Below are 17,888 nucleotides of genomic sequence, written 5' to 3' on the forward strand. Positions count from 1 at the left end.
TGTCCCCCGCCGAAAGAAACTACCCCATAGGCGAAAAGGAACTTCTCTCCATCAAAAGAGCTTTCGAGACTTGGAGACATCTACTAGAAGGAACTCAACTACCAATAATAGTGTATACAGACCATAGAAATTTGGAATATTTACAAAGGAATAAGACTCTTTCCTCAAGACAAGTGAGGTGGAGTCTCTATTTCAGTAGATTCCTATTTCAGATAGTATATAGGCCAGCCTCTCGTAATGGTAAGGCAGATGCTTTATCCCGTAGAGACCCTAAACCCGATTGTAGCGAAACCCCTTCGGCTATAATTCCACACGACTCATACATTGGAAGCATTACCACCACAGCTACCAAGTTTAAAAAAGCCTTGCAAACTGAACAGGAACTTCCACCTGATCTACGTATAGGATCGGATGGTCTCTACTACAAACAAAATAAGTTGTATGTTCCGACTACTTTAAGACAATACATCATTAGAGAACATCATGATACTCCTCTCTCTGGACACCCTGGGATCCAGAGAACTCAAGAGCTAATAAGTAGGGCTTACTGGTGGCCAGGAATGGCTCCGGAGATTCGCCTCTATGTACAGGCTTGTACTAGATGTATTACATCAAAATCCGAAAAAAGACCCCCATATGGATTACTCATGCCAATACCAGTCCCTGGAAGACCTTGGACTCACTTAGGCCTAGACTTCATTGTTGAATTACCTACTTCCGCCGGAATGAATACAGTCTTGGTTATAATTGACCTCCTCACTAAAATGGCTCATTTTGTACCTCACCACAAACTCCCAACCTCAGCCGAAACAGCTCAGTTATTCATTGATAATGTAGTAAAGTACCATGGAATTCCAGAGATTCTCACCACCGATAGAGGCACGCAGTTCACCTCTCGTTTTTGGAGAAACTTATGCCAGAAACTCCAAATCGACCATCGTTATAGTACTGCTTACCACCCCCAGACTAATGGCCAAACTGAACGATTAAACCAGTGGCTTGAACAGTACTTGAGGTGTTACTGTGCCTACCATCAGGGGGATTGGAATAAATACCTCTCTCTAGCTGAATTTGCTTACAACAACTCCCTTAACTCCTCTAGTAAAATGACACCTTTCTACGCAAATTACGCATTTCACCCAAAGATGGTCTTAACAACAACGGAATCCTGTTGTAACCCAAACGTTGAAGATTTAGCTGACCATTTACACGAGAATTGGAAGTTACTCCAAGAAAACCTCCAGACAGCTCAAGCTGTACAAAAGAAGTACTACGACCTCAGGCGAAGACCTTCTCCACAATATTCCATAGGAGATTGGGCCTGGCTTTCCACGAAAAATCTAAAACTACAACTTCCCAGTAAGAAGTTAGCTACTCTGTTTGTTGGACCCTTCCAGATTATTAAAGTCGTCAATCAAAATGCTATAACCCTTCGCTTACCCTCATCTTTAAGTATACATCCCACTTTTCATGTATCCTCACTAAAACCAGCAGCTATTAACAGCACCCAAGTATTACCTCCAAAAACACAAATTCTAGAGGATAATATTTATGAAGTAGGAAACATACTAGACTCACGCATCAACAGGGGTCAACTTCAGTACCTGGTTAGGTGGAAAGGATATTCCTCTGACGAGGACACATGGGAACCCGTTAACCATGTCAATGCCCCAAGACTTATCTCTCAGTTCCATCGACGGAATCCCGAAAGACCACGCATGCAAGCCGTGGGACGGCATGCCTGAAGGGGGCATTCTGTCAGGAATTCTGTTCCACCTTTACAGAAAGGCTGTAATCTCTCTATACCACCTTTACAAACTCAGGCCAACCCCTTACCCTATTTAAAGTTACTCTTGAGGCCAGCCAGGTGCTTAGTGATTAAGAAATCAACCTAACTGAGCTCCCTGCACATGTTTTGTGCTCCAGCTATTTCAAACCTTAGAAAGTTTATTCCTAAATCTTTAACCTGAATTTCTACAAGGAAACTGGATTGCTTTCTGCCTAGGCAGAACTTGCTACTTCTGCTCCGCTACTGCTGAAGTTTATCAAGTGATTTATTGACTCTACAACAGCGTGACCTGCTTGTCACAATTTGCAAGATTGATACTGTTACAATTCCCGGTAAGCTGTTTACCTCTAATTCAACTGCCAGTCTGCATTGCAAGTTTCAGCAAACACGGAGCTGCTCACAGCAAGACATTCCTAAGCAGTGACATCACAACTATTCCAGACGGCTCAGCTTACAAGTAGATTTCATATCAGCTGTTCTACCATTCTGTCTCAGCCTGTCTCACTGATTCACACACTCTGCTGCTACAGAACATTTTCCTGCTAATCTCTATATGAAGGTAGTGTGGTCTCAGTGGTTTCCTAAACATTTTGGCTGTACTTAGAATTATATTACCAGCATAAAATCTTCATTGCTATTTTTCCAGTGTGGAAATTTATACTTTATTATTTGCAAGTATAAACATAGTGAGAGATTCTTCACCTATTCACAGATTAATCCAAGTTTGTGAATTCAAAATAAACTCACTTTGTGCCCTAAAATTAACATTTATCCATATGTTAATTTACAGCTAAGTGATACAAAACCTATCATCCACAGTTGTGATCCATACAAAGGATTGAATTGATACCGTGAATTAATTCATTACACGTCTCAATGAAGCTCTCTGAGCCTGAATCTCTTTTTATAAGCTAATTATAGCAAAACTTCGATATTTGCTGACCTGAAACAGAAATTTGTTAAAGAGAACTGATGTGCACTAGGAGTGGATGTTTTGACGGACCTTTAGCCTATGTTCCTTGAGTCAGCTACACTTTAGGCCTATTTTCAGGACAGGAGGCCATTTCTGTAGCTACGCAGCATCGTGTGGATCAGGAGTGGACCCTGTATAGGTTTTGGAGAGTAGGTCTGGGGCTGCCGAGATATTACCCCCCCTGAACTCCGGGGTTGCGATATCCTCTGGTAGGATAATAAATGCACACTTTGTGCTACCAAAACAGTTGCAGACTGCCACTTCGTATCCAGACCTATTTCATCTTATACCAACACTATCTACGCTTATGCAATACCATCCTTGCTATACGGGATAGATAGCAGGGGATTTTAGTGCCACCCTCATCAGCACATCTCTAATAAAGATGGCGTCAGGCGCTGAGGCGTTGCTTGCAGCAGTGACAAGACTGCTGCATGACCACCATGATCGACTACAACAAGCTTGGGATGCCGAGTGGGGTGGCCTCCGTGAGTTGGCGAGACAAGTTGGACACCGCCACAAGCAGCCAGGAGACTGGGTAGAGAAAGCTAACACAGCTACAAATTTTCAGGAGCCTACTCTAACCTTGTCGAGCCCAGTATATATAGCCCTGACTGTGGCAGCACCGCACTTGATTATACCTGATTGGAACCCCCCAGCCGGGGATGACTACCCAGAGGATGTAATGGGCATGAGCGGACTACAACTCTGAGTCTCCAGGTCACAGCTGACCGCAACTGATTTGACTACCGCATCCCTACCCCTGGAAACAGCTCACCTCACATATGCTGTTACTGATGCCAGCAAGATGCCTGTGGAACACTGCGAGGGTAAGGTGACAGTGAGTGAATTACAGGAACAATCCGGGATATCACCCGCTAATCGTGGGAAGACCCTTCAATGGAACATCTGGCTTTAGCAGCGGGACTTGCAGCTGCACTGTATCACCTTCCTCCGGTAAGAATGAGACTGAGGGGCCGACTTTCAGTGTGGGACACTTTTCAGGACACTCGTCATCAGCCCATCGTTTATGCAGACACACTTCGCTATTGCCGGCCTTTTGACCCTGGGGGCTAATAGACTTGTGCTTATACTGCAGTGAGCCTGCCATTTGACTGGGCACTATATGGGGAAAGGAAAGAGAACTTTCTCACATTGATTTATGGGCCGCCTGTGTGCTGCACTTTTTGAACTGGTGCGACCCGCTTTCACGCTTATCTGATGGGTAGGATGTTTTGGGGAGAGTGGTTTTTACATATTCCTTTGAATACCTGTATTGCTCCAAAATAGGGAGTTTGGTCTGTCTCTCTCGATATATTCTCTGCCTCTGGTTATACTATACGTTTATGTTACTGCACGCACCTATTTGTCAGTGTTTTAATATGCATATTGTGACCAGTACTAGTCCCTCCATGGTTTTTCTCCATATGGCTGATATTGTAATGGAGTCTATCCTGTTCCAATTTTTCTCAGACAAAGTTTAAAGTTTATTTGATCCTCCCCCTTTTTATGTACGTATATATCGCTAGCAGGGCCGGACTGGAAATAAAAAGCGGCCCTGGAAAAATATGAAGACCAGCCCTATTTTCCGTTGAGTAGGTAGAATACACATGTCCCATTTTTCTCAAAGGGGATTACTGGGACACTTCTTCCCCAGAATTACATTTTATTACTTTGTATTAAATAAAAATGCCAGATTGGTGTTATAAAGGCACCCTACAACCCAATTGCATCCATTAATCCCCCTTTAAATTGTAGCTTTCCAGCCCCAACTGCTGCAGCCCACCGGGAAATCTCCTGGTATCCTGGTAGGCCAATCCGGCCCTGATCGCTAGTCTAACTAGTATGTTCTACCCTGCATTAATAGTATAACTTTACTACTATACAAAGATGCCAGTTCTCTCCACTAGATGTCATTAGTGCTTTAAAATTTACCAACACAACAATGTTTATTTGGCCCTTTGAAATATTTCATGTGTAGATTTATAGTAGACATGCCTCTACCTCCTCACCCAGCCTTTCCTATAAATTTGTATTACTTGGCGATATCCCTGCAAGCGACTAAATACGCTAAGGGTGCATGATTCAATATCCCTATGTACCTAAGTGTTGCTTATATATTTCCTTCAATTATATCTCGGGTCCAAGAGAGGCCCATTTTATTGTTCTCCCTTCCCCTGAATACCCCCACTATAATTTTCTAATATCTCAGGGGGCCCAAGAGCGGCCTCCATGTTTCACTAGGGGTAAATGTTATGTTTTTATTTTATCATATGCTAATGAGTACTCACTATATTAGAAAATAGGAGGTTGAAAAATTTCTCTTTATTTGTAAGCCTAGATAATATTTGTTTCCTTTTTGTGGCATGACTGTATCTGGAACCTCGGTGGACGTTAATGCTATTATATTCTCTTTCTTTTTCCAGTATCATCGTAATTTGCTTTATATTTGTATGTCATGCAAATTATTGCTTAACTAGTCCTAAAGCCCGTGTACACAGGCCAATTTTTTAGGTACCGCGGTTCCAACCCTTGCTCCCTCTCTCTCCCCCCTCTCTTTTGCGCTCTCTCTCTCTCCCCCCCTCTCTTTTGAGTTCTCTCTCTCCCCCTTATTTTGCACTCTTCCCCCCTCTTTGGCTCTCTCTCTCTCTCTCTCTCCCCTTTTTTGCTCGCTCTCCCCTCTTGTGCTCTCTCTCCCCACTCTTTTGCTCTCTCTCCCACCTCTTTTGCTCTCTCTCCCCTCTTTTGCTCGTTCTCTCTCTTCCCCCCCACATCTGCTCTCTCCCCCCTCTTGCTCTCTCTCACCCTCTTTTGCTCTCTCTCTCCCCTATTTTGCTCTCTCCCCCCTCTTTTGCTCTCTCTCTCCCCCATCTTTTGCTCTCTCTCTCCCCCCTCTTTTGCGCTCTCTCTCTTCCCCCCCTCTCTTTTGCTCTCTCTCTCCCTATCTTTTGCTCTCTCTCCCCCCTCTCTTTTGCTCTCTCTTCCCCTCTCTTTTGCTCTCTCTCTCCCCCTCTCTTTTGCTCTCTCTTCCCCTCTTTTGCGCTCTCTCCCCCTCTCTTTTGCACTCTCTCTCCCCCTCTTTTGTGCACTCTCTCACCCCCCTCTCTTTTAAACTCTCTCTCCCCCCCTCTCTTTTGAGCTCTCTCCCCCCCTCTCTTTTGAGCTCTCTCTCCCCCCCTCTCTTTTGAGCTCTCTCTCTCCCCCCACTTTTTTGCGCTCTCTCCCCCTCTTTTTTTGCGCTCTCTCCCCCTCTCTTTTGTGCTTTCTCCCCCTTGCGCTCTCTCCCCCTCTTTTTTGCGCTCTCTCCCCCTCTTTTTTGCGCTCTCTCCCCCTCTCTTTTGTGCTCTCTCCCCCTCTCTTTTGCGCTCTCTCTCTCCCTCTTTTGCTCTCTATCTCCCTCTTTTGCACTCTGTCTCCCCCTTCTCTTTTGTGCTCTCTCCCCCCTCTTTTGCGCTCTCTTTTAAACTCTCCCCCCTCTCTTTTGTGCTCTCTCTCCCCCTCTTTTGTGCGCTCTCTCTCCCTCTCTTGCGCTCTCTCTTTTGCGCTCTCTCCCTCTTTTGCGCTCTCTCTCCCCCCTCTCTTTTGAGCTCTCTCTCTCCCCCTCTTTTGTGCTCTCTCTCCCCCTCTTTTGTGCGCTCTCTCTCCCTCTCTTGCGCTCTCTCTTTTGCGCTCTCTCCCTCTTTTGCGCTCTCTCTCCCCCTCTCTTTTGAGCTCTCTCTCTCCCCCTCTTTTGTGCGCTCTCTCTCCCTCTCTTGTGCTCTCTCCGCCTCTCTTTTGCGCTCTCTCTCTCTCCCTCTTTTGCGCTCTCTCTCCCACCTCTCTTTTAAGCTCTCTCTCCCCCCCTCTCTTTTGAGCTCTCTCTCTCCCCCCTCTCTTTTGAACTCTCTCTCCCCCCTCTCTCTCCCCTCTTTCTCTCCCACTCTCTTCCCTCTCTCTCCCTCTTTTGCTCTTCCCCCCTCTTCTGCTCACTTTCTTTCTTTCCTTCCTTCTTCTGTTTTGGTCTCTCCCGCCATCCACGCCCCTCCCGCGCACTCCCGCGAGGCCACGCCCCTCATCACGCCCACTGGCCACGCCCCCTCGCCATGCCTGCCACGCCCACACCCCCATCACGGCACGCCCGACGCCGGTCACGCCCCCACCAGGCAGCTTCCGCAGTGCGCACTACTCTGCAGCTGAAGGCCAGGTGTGTTTGTCCGCGCGCAGTCTCTACTGCTCATGACGGCTTCAGACAAACACACTTGGCCTTGGCCTTTTATAATATAGGATTGTCATGTAATGTATTTCACCTCAATAAAAATTAAAAAAAAAAAAAAATTAAACTTTAGATAGAGCATGCATTAAAAAAAATCCAATTCACTTCCATTATGATATTTACTTTTTTCGCTTGGTATTCTTTGTTGAATAGTATTCCTAGGTAGGCTGAGAAGAGTCTGCAGCAATTTTTCTAACAATATTTAATATTGTTGGAAACACTCCTGCCATAAGTGCTCTCCTGGGCATATCTATTATTATTGTGAGTCTGATTGATGACTGTCACATGAGAACAGACAAATGAAAAGAATCTTTAAAATTTGTCCCAAAAAAAAATCAAAGTAAGCATATTTTTGCATTGTCTTTTTTTAAGATATGTTATGGATTATGCTCTTCTACTGCAGTTAATTGTCCTTATAAAAACCTCTCTATGGCTAGATAACAAGGGGAGCAGATATAAAGCAATTGGTATGGAGTGTATGGTATGGTGCACACAACAGTTCTCATGTCTGATAAGCAGATGCATCACTACAATTATTAGCAGGTAACCTCTGATAATACGGACTGCTACAATGGCCTCTATTTAACAAGGTCTGGCAGACCTGATCCGACAGTGCGGATCAGATCGCCAGACCTCGCTAAATACGGAGAGCAATACGCTCTCCGTATTCAGCATTGCACCAGCCACCCCCTGCAGACTTGCGGCCAATGGGCCGCCAGCAGGGAGATGTCAATTAAACCGATCGTACTCGATCGGGTTAATTTCCGGCGATGTCTGTCCGCCTGCTCAGAGCAGGCGGACAGGTTATGGAGCAGCGGTCTTTGTGACCGCTGCTTCATAACTGCTGTTTCTGGTGAGTCTGAAGACTCGCCAGAAACACGGGCCGCCAAGCTCCTTTTGAAGCTTGATAGATAGGCCCTAATGAGTGAGAAGAACAGCGCTCGAAAGCTTAAACCTATATTATGGATCTCACTGTTTAAATGTATATTATAGATAGCATAAACTGTCTCAAAACAATAAAAGTGTCTGAATATTTTCTATTTATTGAAAAATCACATATATTAAAAACATATAGTATATGTTAAACAAAAGCCGTAGAGCTGGAAGTAAATTCACTCAGGAAACCACGGATGCCTAAAGCACAGCGGACAGAGGATCTTCCGCAATCCGGCTCCAGTATCGGTCTACCTCAGACTAAACAGGACTCATTGCAAGTAGGTGTAACGCTGCACCCCAACTATTTGTATCACAAGTAAGATTCTTGGTGACTTTCTGGAGAATCTTAATAAGCCCAACAACAGGCACCATTAAGGATACCATATCAGGCTGCCACCACTTACATAGCCCTGATTGAATGTAAAAGTACCAGTGTCCTTGTTTTACTCATTTACCACAGGGAGAACATTTCCTTTGACTTTTTAATCATGCTTGAATTGCCATTTTATCTTATATGAAGTAGATTTTTATGAAATATTTAGCAGTTTTAAAAACAAAATTTATGCTTACCTGATAAATTTATTTATTTCCGGATATGGTGAGTCCATGACGTCATCAATTACTAGTGGGAATATCACTCCTGGACAGTAGGAGGAGGCAAAGAGAACCACAGCAAAGCTATTAAAGTGAATGTCAATTTTGATGCTAAAGTGCCCGGTTTTTAAAAATTCAATTAAAAATAGGGGCACTTTAATTAATCAAAATTTGATTTCACTCCTGTTGAGAAAAAAACTTACCTTTTAATCTTCACAGCAGCTCCAGCTTCCTCCACCCGTCGCAAAGCCTCTTCCTGGGTCTAAAATGAGGAATCCGGCTTCCTCCAATCACGGCGTTGATTCAGACACTGATTCCCCCAGGGGGAAGCCGTGATTGGAGGATGACCTATCCATCATTTCTGATGTCAGACCGGAGGAAGCTGGAGCTGCTGTCAAGATTAAAAGAAGTTTTTTTTTCACAACAGGAGTGAAATGTACATTTTGATGAATTAAAGTGCCCCTGTTTTTATCCGAATTTTTAAAAACTTTAGCATCAAATTCACTTTAAGTATCACTCCTATTCCCATAAACCCCAGTCATTCGACCGAAGGGAAATGAAAAAAAGGAATAACACAAAGGTGTAGAGGTGCCTGAGGTTTAGTCAAAAACAACTGTCTTAAATTAAAGGGTGGGGTCGCGGACTCCCCATATCCGGAAATAAATAAATGTATCAGGTAAGCATAAATTTTGTTTTCTTTCCTAAGATATGGTGAGTCCAGAACGTCATCAATTACTAGTGGGAACCAATAACCAAGCTAGAGGACACAGATGACACCGAACAGAAGGCACCACTGCTTGAAAACCTTTACCCCAAAAGAAACCTCAACCGAAGCAAAAGACTCAAATTTGGACAATTTTGAAAAGGAATGCAGAGGACCAAGTTGCAGCCTTGCAAATCAGTTCCACAGAAACATCATTCTTGAAAACCCAAGAAGAGGAAACAGCCCTCGTGGAATGAACTGTAATTCTCCCAGGAGACTGCTGACCAGTAGTCTCAAAAACAAAAAAGAAATATACTTCTCAACCCTAGAGAAAGAGAAATAGCAGTAGCTTTCTGACTTTTACATTTCCAGAGAAACAAACAAACAGGGCAGAAGACTGGCGAAAATCCTAAGTCGCCTGTAGAGATAAACTTAAAACATGCACAACATCCAAGTTCAGCAACAAACTTCCTTATGAGAAGAAGGATTAGGACATAAAGAAGGAAACAAAAATTTCCTAATTAATATTTACATCTAAAACCACTTTAGAAATCTATGGAATGCAATGGCTCAAATGGAGCCTGCTGCAAAAGAACAAGGTTAAGGCTCCAAGAAGGAGAAACAGACTGAAACACAGGCCTGAATCTGACCAGGGCCTCACAAAAGATAGAACATCTGGCACATCTGCCAGACACTTGGCAAACAAGGAGATAATGCAGAATTCCGACCCTGCAGAACACTGACTGACAATCCATTCTCCAAACCTTCCTGGAGAAAAGACAAAATCCTAGGAATCCTGACCCTACTCCAAGAGTGTATATACAAAAGACAGCAGCACCAATCCTTCACAGCAAAGTTATGTATTTATTGGAACATAACCAACAGAGTACAACAACGTTTCGGTCTACACAATTTTAATCATGTTGTATCCAAGAGTAGCCCTTGAATTCACACCAATAAGGGTATTTACGCCCTACCCCATGGTAAATCTTTCTAGAAACAGGCTTGCGAGCCTGAATCATGAAACTCAACGACCGACACAGAAGACCCACGCTTAGACAGACTAAGCGTTCTATCTCCAAACAATCAGCTTCAGAAAAAAAGAGATTTGAATAAAGAAATAGACCCTGAATGAGAAGGTCCTACTCAGAGGCAAACTCCAAGGTGGAAGAGATGAACTCTTCACTAGGTCTGCAAATCAGATCCTGCGAGACCACGCAGGAGATAGTAGAATTACCGATGCTCACTCCTGTTTGACACGAGTAATGACTCATGGAAGGAGATCAAGCAGAGAAAAACAGATATGTCAAGCTGAAATCCAAAGGCACTGCCATAGAATCTATCAGGGCAGCCTGCAGATCTCTTAGAACCTTGGAAGCTTGGTGGTCTGCCGAGACACCACCAGATTCAACTCCAGCACCCCCCATTTGAGGGTTAACCTGGAGAACACCTCTGGATGGAGAGACCACTCCCCAGTATGAAATGCCCGTATGCTCAGGAAATCCGCTTCCCAGTATCCACTCCTGGAACATGGATGACAGATAGACACCAAAAGTGAGTTTCTGCCCACTAAATATTCCGAGCCACTTCTCTTATGGCTAGGGAAATTCTAGTTTCTCTCTGGTGGATGATGTAAGCCACTGAGATTAGATAGTCCGACTGGAACCGGCTAAACCGGGCTAGAGGAAACTAAGACCAAGCTCTCAGAACATTATAAATCGCTCCCAACTCCAAGATGTTTATGGGGAGAGCAGACACCTCTTGACGAATGGTTAGATCTATCTTTTGAGACAGATCTGAATGGTCCCTGTTCCATTGACTGAGCATGCAAACTTGCAGAGCTCCCAAATGGAATCGAGCAAGGGGAAAATGATAATGCCACCAAACCAATTACCTCCATACAAGAGCCCGAACAGTAGGCTGCAGAGAGAGACATGAAAAAACACTTAGTATTTTCAGACCTCTGTCAGAAAAATGTACATAGATAGGGAATCTATTATGTACCCTAAGAAAAACTACCCTTGAATATGGAACAAAAGAACTCTTTTCTAGATTCTGTTCCATCCGAGAAAACAAAGAAAAGACAACAAGACTTAGATTTCAGTCACAACGAGCTGTGGCTAGGACAGAGAAGCCAGATATCATGGCTCCCAGTCTAACAATTAACATGGTAGCATCAGAAAGAAAGGAATCTGCTCATTTGAGCCTTAATCCTGTCTAGGATAAGAAGCCGCTACCAAAATTGATACAGACAAGGCATCGCACTAATAAGATGCCGCACTTGAAACATTAGCAATGCAAACTGCAGAACGCCATTGAAGTCCAAAGGATCTGAAAAAGAGCAGCTATCCTCTATAGGAATAGACATTCTCTTAGCCAGAGTAGAAAAGTCCCTTGTATTTTAGGCACCAAGAATCTTTAATGGAATCAGCAACAGGAAACATCCTTTTCAAAGGCAGGAGACGGGGAAAATCGTATCCCTTGGTCTCCTATTCCTGTGCAATAATCCCTGTTGCATGGTCAGGAACAGAAAACACTTCCACCAAGGAAGGAATATCGTAGTAACTATTCAGATTACTAGATTTCTAGGGTTAACAAAGACAGGCGTGTTGGAGTCGTCAAAATAGCCAAAACCTCTTACCAATACACAAAGTTGTTTAAGCTTAAATCTGAAGAATACTACTTCAGCATTAGATAAAGGAATTATACTGTCCAAATCTGAGGTTTCATCCTCAGAGGCTACCGACATATCCTCCTCATCATACTTATGAGTAAGGGCAACCTGTGTAGCAATAGGTAGGACAGAAACCTTACAATCTGAATCACTTATGTTCCTCTTGCGTATTCCCGTCAATATAGGAAAAGCAGATAATGCCTCAGATACCGCAGATGAAACCTGAGAAACAATTTCTGCAGGCAAATTAAACTCCTCCAGGAGGCTGAGAGGAACTGTAGGGCACTGTATGTGACACCATAGAGGCTTGGGACATTTGAGGAGAAAGCTGTGGCATTGCCTAAACAGCATCATCCTGGGAGACATAAGACTCAGAGGAAAAACCTATGTGTACATTCAATAGGTTCGGCTAAACATTCAGCACAGAATTGAAATCGAAAATTTATTCCGTCTAAAATTGTCCTTATAGACGTGAGGCTCATACAAAAAGAATATCTTTATTTTTAAAAGATTTTATCTAATTTGAGAGACAGAAATGCTTAGTAAAGCAATCTGTCCCTAAGAGTTATAATCATTTATTCCTAGGAAGAGACCCTTCCTCCAGGACCCTGATTTACAAACTTACAAATCCTGGACGGTTACTACTAAACTACAGTGGTATATAACTTGTTTATTAAAACCTTAACATAAGGATTTAAATAGGCACATACACATAGAATAAATCAAAATGAACGTTTCTACCATGAAAATGTTATTGACATGCACCATACGTCAAGCAAAGTCTTCTGTATGTAAAAGAAAACATAGTTGCTTCTCTTAATACCCTTAGACAGGCAAAAAAAAGAACGGTGCTCAGTTCTAAGCCGGAGAACGAGGCAGAGTCATACATCTGGACACAACAAGAGCTAAAAATGGCACTGCTCTGCTTCTCAGAGAAGGAGGCAGGGCCATGAAACAGCATGGAAATGAAGCGCTTCATTCTGCCGAAAAATTAAATTTTTATACCATACCTATCAGCTCAGGCTATTCAATAAATATATTAATCTAGTTTCTGCTAAAAACAACGAGGTTGCAGGGCAAAAACAAAAATTAACAATGGCACTACTCCGCTTTCTCTTAAAAAGCGGAAAGACGGGACACCTGACTAGCCCCATAGGAATGGCGCCACTAAGAAAAAGATTGCGCTCTCATAATAGTCCCCGCCATTGTCTCAGAAAAACTATACTTTGTGGGACCTAGGGGCGGCCAAAGACACAAATAGCCCTTCATCTAAAAACAATTCTATTTCCTCTAGATAATTTTCACTTTAACGAAGTGAAATAAAAATTAAAACTGAGCCACCCATAGAGGGTTAACTCCTTCCTTGCAGTGAAGTCTCCAAAGCCACATACAATTTTAGTGCCTGCCCACTGCCAGTAAACATCCTACTTTAAGGATTTATTGTCCCACATTAAGTGCAGAGAGTCCTTAACCCCTTCAGTGCCAGCCTCCTAGCCCCAGAAGACAAAAGGCACTTACCTGCACATCTAGCTGTCCGGCAGGAGGACAGCTCACACTGTGTGAAAGGATGCCACTCCTTCCAGAGACCTGCGGAAAAAAAGAAAGAACAGAGTAAACCTACCCTGGCTTTCTATACTAGGGCAGCAACATGTTAGGAAAATGCAGCAAAGCCCACCTCACAAGTTCCTAACTGCTTTAAAGCCACCACTACCCTACTGAAGAGATTAACGTGGAGTACGGCTAGACCCAAAATTCTTGCTTGTAGCGAAAGAAATCCAATTTTCTTCAGACACCAAAGCGTCACCTCCTCCATTGACAAGGGCAAAGAGAATGACTGGGGTTTATGGGAAGGGGAGTGACACTTAACTGCTTTGCTGTGGTGCTATTTGCCTCCTCCTGCTGGCCAGGAGTGATATTCCCACTAGTAATTGATGATGTCGTGGACTCACTATATCTTAGGAAAGAAATATATGCATATCCCATAAACACTCTTTGATAGCTATATTTGACTACTGAGATTGGCCAACCTAATAGCTTTTGTTTAACATATACTATATATTTTTAATATATGTAATATTTCAATAAATAGAAAATATTCAGATACTTTTATTGTTATGATTTTATAAGAGACAGTTTATGCAATCTAGAATATACATTTAAACAGAGAGCTCCATAATATAAGATTAAAGGGACAGTCTAATCCAAAATAAACTTTCGTGATTTAGATAGAGAATGTAATTTTAAACAATTTTCCAATTTACTTTTATCACCAATTTTGCTTTGTTCTTTTGGTATTCTTAGTTGAAAGCTAAACCTAGGAGGTTCATATGCACATTTTTAAGCCCTTGAAGGCCGCCTCTTCTCTAAGGGCATGTTGACAGTTTTTTACCACTAGAGGGTGTTAGTTCATATGTGTCATATAGATAACACTGTGCTCACGCACGTGGAGTTCAGGTAAGCCAGCTCTGATTGGCTAAAATGGATGTCTGTCAAAAGAACTGAAATAAGGGGCAGCTTGCAGAGTCGTAGATACAAGGTAATCACAGAGGTAAAAAGTGTATTTATATAACAGTGTTGGTTGTGCAAAAATAGGGAATGGGTAAAAAAGGAATTATCTATATTTTGAAACAATACAAATTCTGGTGTAGACTGTCCCTTTAAGCTTTCGAGCGCTGTTCTTCTCGCTCTTTGTAGCAATCCGTATTTTTGTAGATGTTGAGAGGCAACTAGAGAATCCACAAACCTATTCTGCAGCGCATAGCACTTTTTCCTTACCTCTGATGATAACCAACCTCTTATTCCTAAAAGGGACATGAAACCCAAAAATGTTCTTTCATCATTTAGGTAAAACATACAATTTTAAACAACGTTCCAGTTTACTTCTATTATCAAATTTGTTTAATTTTCCTGGTATCATTTGTTGAAGGAGCCGCAATGCTAACTGAATACATGGGTGAGCCAATGACAATCGGTATATATATATATATATGCAGCCACCAATCAGCAGCTAGAACATAGATTCTTTGCTGCTCCTGAGCTTTCCTAGATAAACCTTTCAGCAAAGGATAACAAGAGAAGGAAGAAAATGAAATAATATAAGTACATTGGAAAGTTGTTTAAAAGTGTATGCTCTGTCTAAATCATGAATATCTAATTATGACTTTACTGTCTCTTTAAAACCTATTTGTGCAAATTGACTTTAAAGGTATATTATAGTCAAAATTAAACTTTTATGATTCAGATAGAGCATGCAATTTTAAGCAACTTTCTAATTTGCTCCTTTAATCAATTTTTCTTTATTCTCTTGGTATCTTCATTTTAAAACACTGGAATGAAAGCATAGAAGCTGGCCCATTTTTGGCTCAGCACCTGGGTAGCTCTTGCTGATTGGTGCTTAAATGTAGCCAACCAATCAGCAAGCGCTACCCAGATGCTAAACCAAAAATGGGCTAGCTCCTAATCTTACTTTCAAGCTTTTTTAATTAAAGATACCAAGAGAACGAAGAAAAAATGATAATAGGAGTAAATTAGAATGTTGTTTTAAATTGTATGCTCTATCTGAATTATGAAAGTTTATTTTTGACTACACTATCGCTTTAAGTTATAAATTTATTTTTCCTATACATGGTAATAATCTTTGGCAAAATTAATTTGTTACATACGTAGAAGGGGTCACCATGTAGATAAGTCTTGATAATGTAAAATGCTGGATACTGCAAGAGAGACACCAGTGCCGAAAGAGACATAATTAAGCCATACAACTTTCCAAAGTGAATGGCTGGAAATCTGAAAGTAAAGAGGATGTGGGTGTCAACAAAGGCAATATTTGAAACATTATGCAAGATAATAAACTGTATGTTCCTGCATATAGAAAATAAACCAAAACATATAAAGTAATTAAACACTTTCTTACGCGATGAACAGGAAAGCTGCATTTCCTCCATACAGGAATGAACGATTCAGCACTTGCAGGGTAAAAGTCGCGTACAGCGCTGGAAGCATCTGTATCGCAGCACACAAAGAAAACAGCACGCACTGCACAGCAGTAAGAGCCAACGAAAGCACGGCTGAACGCATGTCAGCCAGCGAGTCTGAAACTGTCAAACACAAAAAAAATAAAAAATATGACTTTTAACCAGTAAACTTGTCATACAATAGATTTGGTGTGACCCGTTTGGGGAAGCAAGACTTTAATTTATAAACTAGAAAATGGTGTACCTGATTGCTACAACAGCATGGTACAATACCATCAAAATGGTACAGATTGGCAAAACCCACCCTTCTTTCCAGGAAAAATTTAGCCAAGTAAACAGCCTGTGGATATGGTAACATCTCATGGACATTTCTACTTGTAACACTATAATGGATTATTGTGGTAGTACTATGTGATTTGGTGAGCATGCAACACTGTGAAATGGTCAATATGTGTGTTTCAAACCTTATACTATAATGGTTTGTTTGGACTCAACTGCAACTGCACCTTATATCAGGGAAACTATTAACCAGGGCTCCCTGGCACCTGGGTTTGTCAAGTACCGCCTTATGTGACTTTCAAATTCTTACCTTTATTTTTCTTTTTATGTCTGTCCATGATAAGGCCATTCCATGGAGCGCACAAAATACCACAAAACTGGAATATTGCAAAGACGTTTGTATACTGACTCACTGCGAAAGAGGAACAGAACAATAGACACTATGGTTTATCATAGATACATAAAACATTAAAGGGACACTGAACCCAATTTTTTTCTTTCGTGATTCAGATAGAGCATGCAATTTTAAGCAACTTTCTAATTTACTTCTATTATCAAATTTTCTTCATTCTCTTGGTATGTTTATTTGAAAAGCAAGAATGTAAGTTTAGATGCCGGACCATTTTTGGTGAACAACCTGGGTTGTCCTTGCTGATTGGACAGCACCAATAAACAAGAGCTGTCAATGGTTCTGAACCAAACATTTACTGGCTCCTTAGCTTAGATGCCTTCTTTTTCAAATAAAGATAGCAAGAGAATGAAGAAAAATAGATAATAGAAGTAAATTAGAAAGTTGCTTAAAATTGCATGCTCTATTTCAATCATGGAAGAAAACAATTGGGTTCAGTATCCCTTTAAGCACATACATTTCACAGAATTAAATACACATTGAAGATTCTTACAATGAGAAAAAAATAGAGTTGCATGGGTAAAGAGTGACAGAAATAATTAAAGGGATAGAAAAGTAATGTTTTTTTATTTGTTTCATGTAACAAAGGGTATTGTTATATTTATTAATTTTTGTTTTTGGGAAAATCAAATGTTCCTATACTGAAAAAATATGTGATAGTCTTCTTTATCAGCCACTAAGTTCCTATCCCATGAACCAAAAATAGAGACGCACTCGATAGAGCTCAATAGCTAACCCTATGGGATGGTGCCCACCCAGGGTTCAGCCTATTTTAGCCCACCTTTTCCTTTTGTAGATTTGATCCATAAGCCCTGAAATACAGGGCATCTTTCTTCTGAACAAAGAATTTGTACAATTAACCTTATTTACTTAAATGGATAGGAAACTCCAAAATGTTCTTTCATGATTTGGATAGAACATACAATTTTAAACAACTTTTCAATTTACTTCCATTATCAAATTTGCTTTGTTCTCTGGTTATCCTTTGCTGAAGGAACAGCCTTGCACTACTGGCAGCAAGATGAACACAGCTAGTCAGCCAATCACAAGAGACAAATGTGTGCAGGCACCAATTAGCAGCAGCTCCCACTAGTGTTGAATATGTGCATATTCGATTTTAACAAGGGATAACAAGAGAACAAAGCACATTTGAAAATAGAAGTGAATTTAAAAATATCTTAAAATTACATACTCTATCTGAATCATGCAAGTTTAATTTTGACTTTCCTATCTCTTTAAAGGAGAATTTCCTGGTATTGTGGGCTGGGCTGCCCTTATGAACGGTAACAGACTGCAGGAAAGTTC

The 17,888-nt window shown here is 41.6% G+C and overlaps 1 protein-coding gene across 4 annotated transcripts in view; it reads right to left on the reverse strand.

The window, feature by feature from the left end:
* The window catches only part of SLC43A3 (solute carrier family 43 member 3), a 184,435-nt gene that overhangs the window by 12,124 nt on the left and 154,423 nt on the right, over window positions 1-17,888 (reverse strand). For all 4 annotated transcript variants that reach the window (XM_053692280.1, XM_053692278.1, XM_053692279.1 and 1 more), the window contains 3 exons: window positions 16,485-16,586; window positions 15,835-16,018; window positions 15,584-15,707 (listed from right to left, as the gene is read on the reverse strand). In XM_053692280.1, the coding sequence (XP_053548255.1) occupies window positions 15,584-15,707; window positions 15,835-16,018; window positions 16,485-16,586 (410 nt within the window). The remainder of the gene's footprint in view (window positions 1-15,583; window positions 15,708-15,834; window positions 16,019-16,484; window positions 16,587-17,888) is intronic.

This window comes from Bombina bombina, chromosome 9 (assembly GCF_027579735.1).
Source record: "Bombina bombina isolate aBomBom1 chromosome 9, aBomBom1.pri, whole genome shotgun sequence".
NCBI lineage: Eukaryota > Metazoa > Chordata > Amphibia > Anura > Bombinatoridae > Bombina > Bombina bombina.